At 40.6% G+C, this 893-nt stretch overlaps 1 protein-coding gene across 1 annotated transcript; it reads left to right on the top strand.

Annotated features, from left to right (window-relative positions):
• The first annotated feature begins 67 nt into the window (after positions 1-67).
• LOC122063715 lies at positions 68-887 on the top strand. Its single transcript, XM_042627414.1, has 2 exons — positions 68-442; positions 555-887. The coding sequence occupies exons 1-2, from the start codon at positions 346-348 to the stop codon at positions 686-688; spliced, it is 231 nt and encodes a 76-aa protein (XP_042483348.1). The 5' UTR covers positions 68-345; the 3' UTR covers positions 689-887.
• The last annotated feature ends 6 nt before the right edge of the window (positions 888-893 follow it).

The following is an 893-nucleotide window of genomic DNA, read 5'->3' on the forward strand; positions in this document are numbered from 1 at the left end:
AAAAAAAAAAAAAAAAAAAATTTGAAAAATAAGATTAAAAGACGGGGGTGTAATGTAAACCCTAAAGCCCAACTCACGGATCTTGCCTCCTCTCACACCACCCGTCATCCTCCTTACCCTTTCTTCTATGGATATTTTTGTGTTTATATATTTATATAATACACACGTATATATGAACCTCTCGTGAGTCATGATAACACCACGCATTCGGAGATCTGCCTTTGTTGGATATTTGTGTGGAAATTAAAAGAAGGGTTTCAGTGGTTCAAACAGGGTCGAAGTTAGCGGTGACTTTTATTGCAAAATCGAAGCAAGTGGAAGCTTATAAGTCAGGAGAGAAGGGAAATGGCGTCTTGGGTTCGCACTATCACATCCCCATTCAGAAAAGCTTGCACCTTCTTCAACAACAATAATGGATGCAGGGATAAGAAGTCCCAACCAGGTACATATATAATTATCAATATCATTTCCTATCCTCTGTTTTTTTAACAGATCTGATCAATTGGTCGTCATACAAGTATTAAATCTGTGCTTGGATGATGGTCTCATTGCAGGGCATGGCCATGGGCATGATGATAGGATCGTAGATTTGCAGGGTGAAGTGATGGCATGTGCTTACGAGGATGTTCAGGTGATGTGGTCTATCCTCGACAGCTCCAAGCCCAGAGTCTGCAAAGTGAGGTCTTGATGATGATGAAGTTCGATGGGAAGCCTGCAATCTTGCATATGTCCTCATCATCATCTCCTATGCTTGATTGAATGGAGTTCTATATGATTTAGTTTGTAGATAACTTTAGATTAGATATATGTGTGGACCTTGTGGGGAGACCTTTGTTATTAGGGTGTTATTGTGGTACTTTGACCCAAATCACCCCTTCCCTCATCCCCCTCAC

This window comes from Macadamia integrifolia, unplaced genomic scaffold (assembly GCF_013358625.1).
Source record: "Macadamia integrifolia cultivar HAES 741 unplaced genomic scaffold, SCU_Mint_v3 scaffold1431, whole genome shotgun sequence".
Classification (NCBI taxonomy): Eukaryota; Viridiplantae; Streptophyta; class Magnoliopsida; order Proteales; family Proteaceae; genus Macadamia; species Macadamia integrifolia.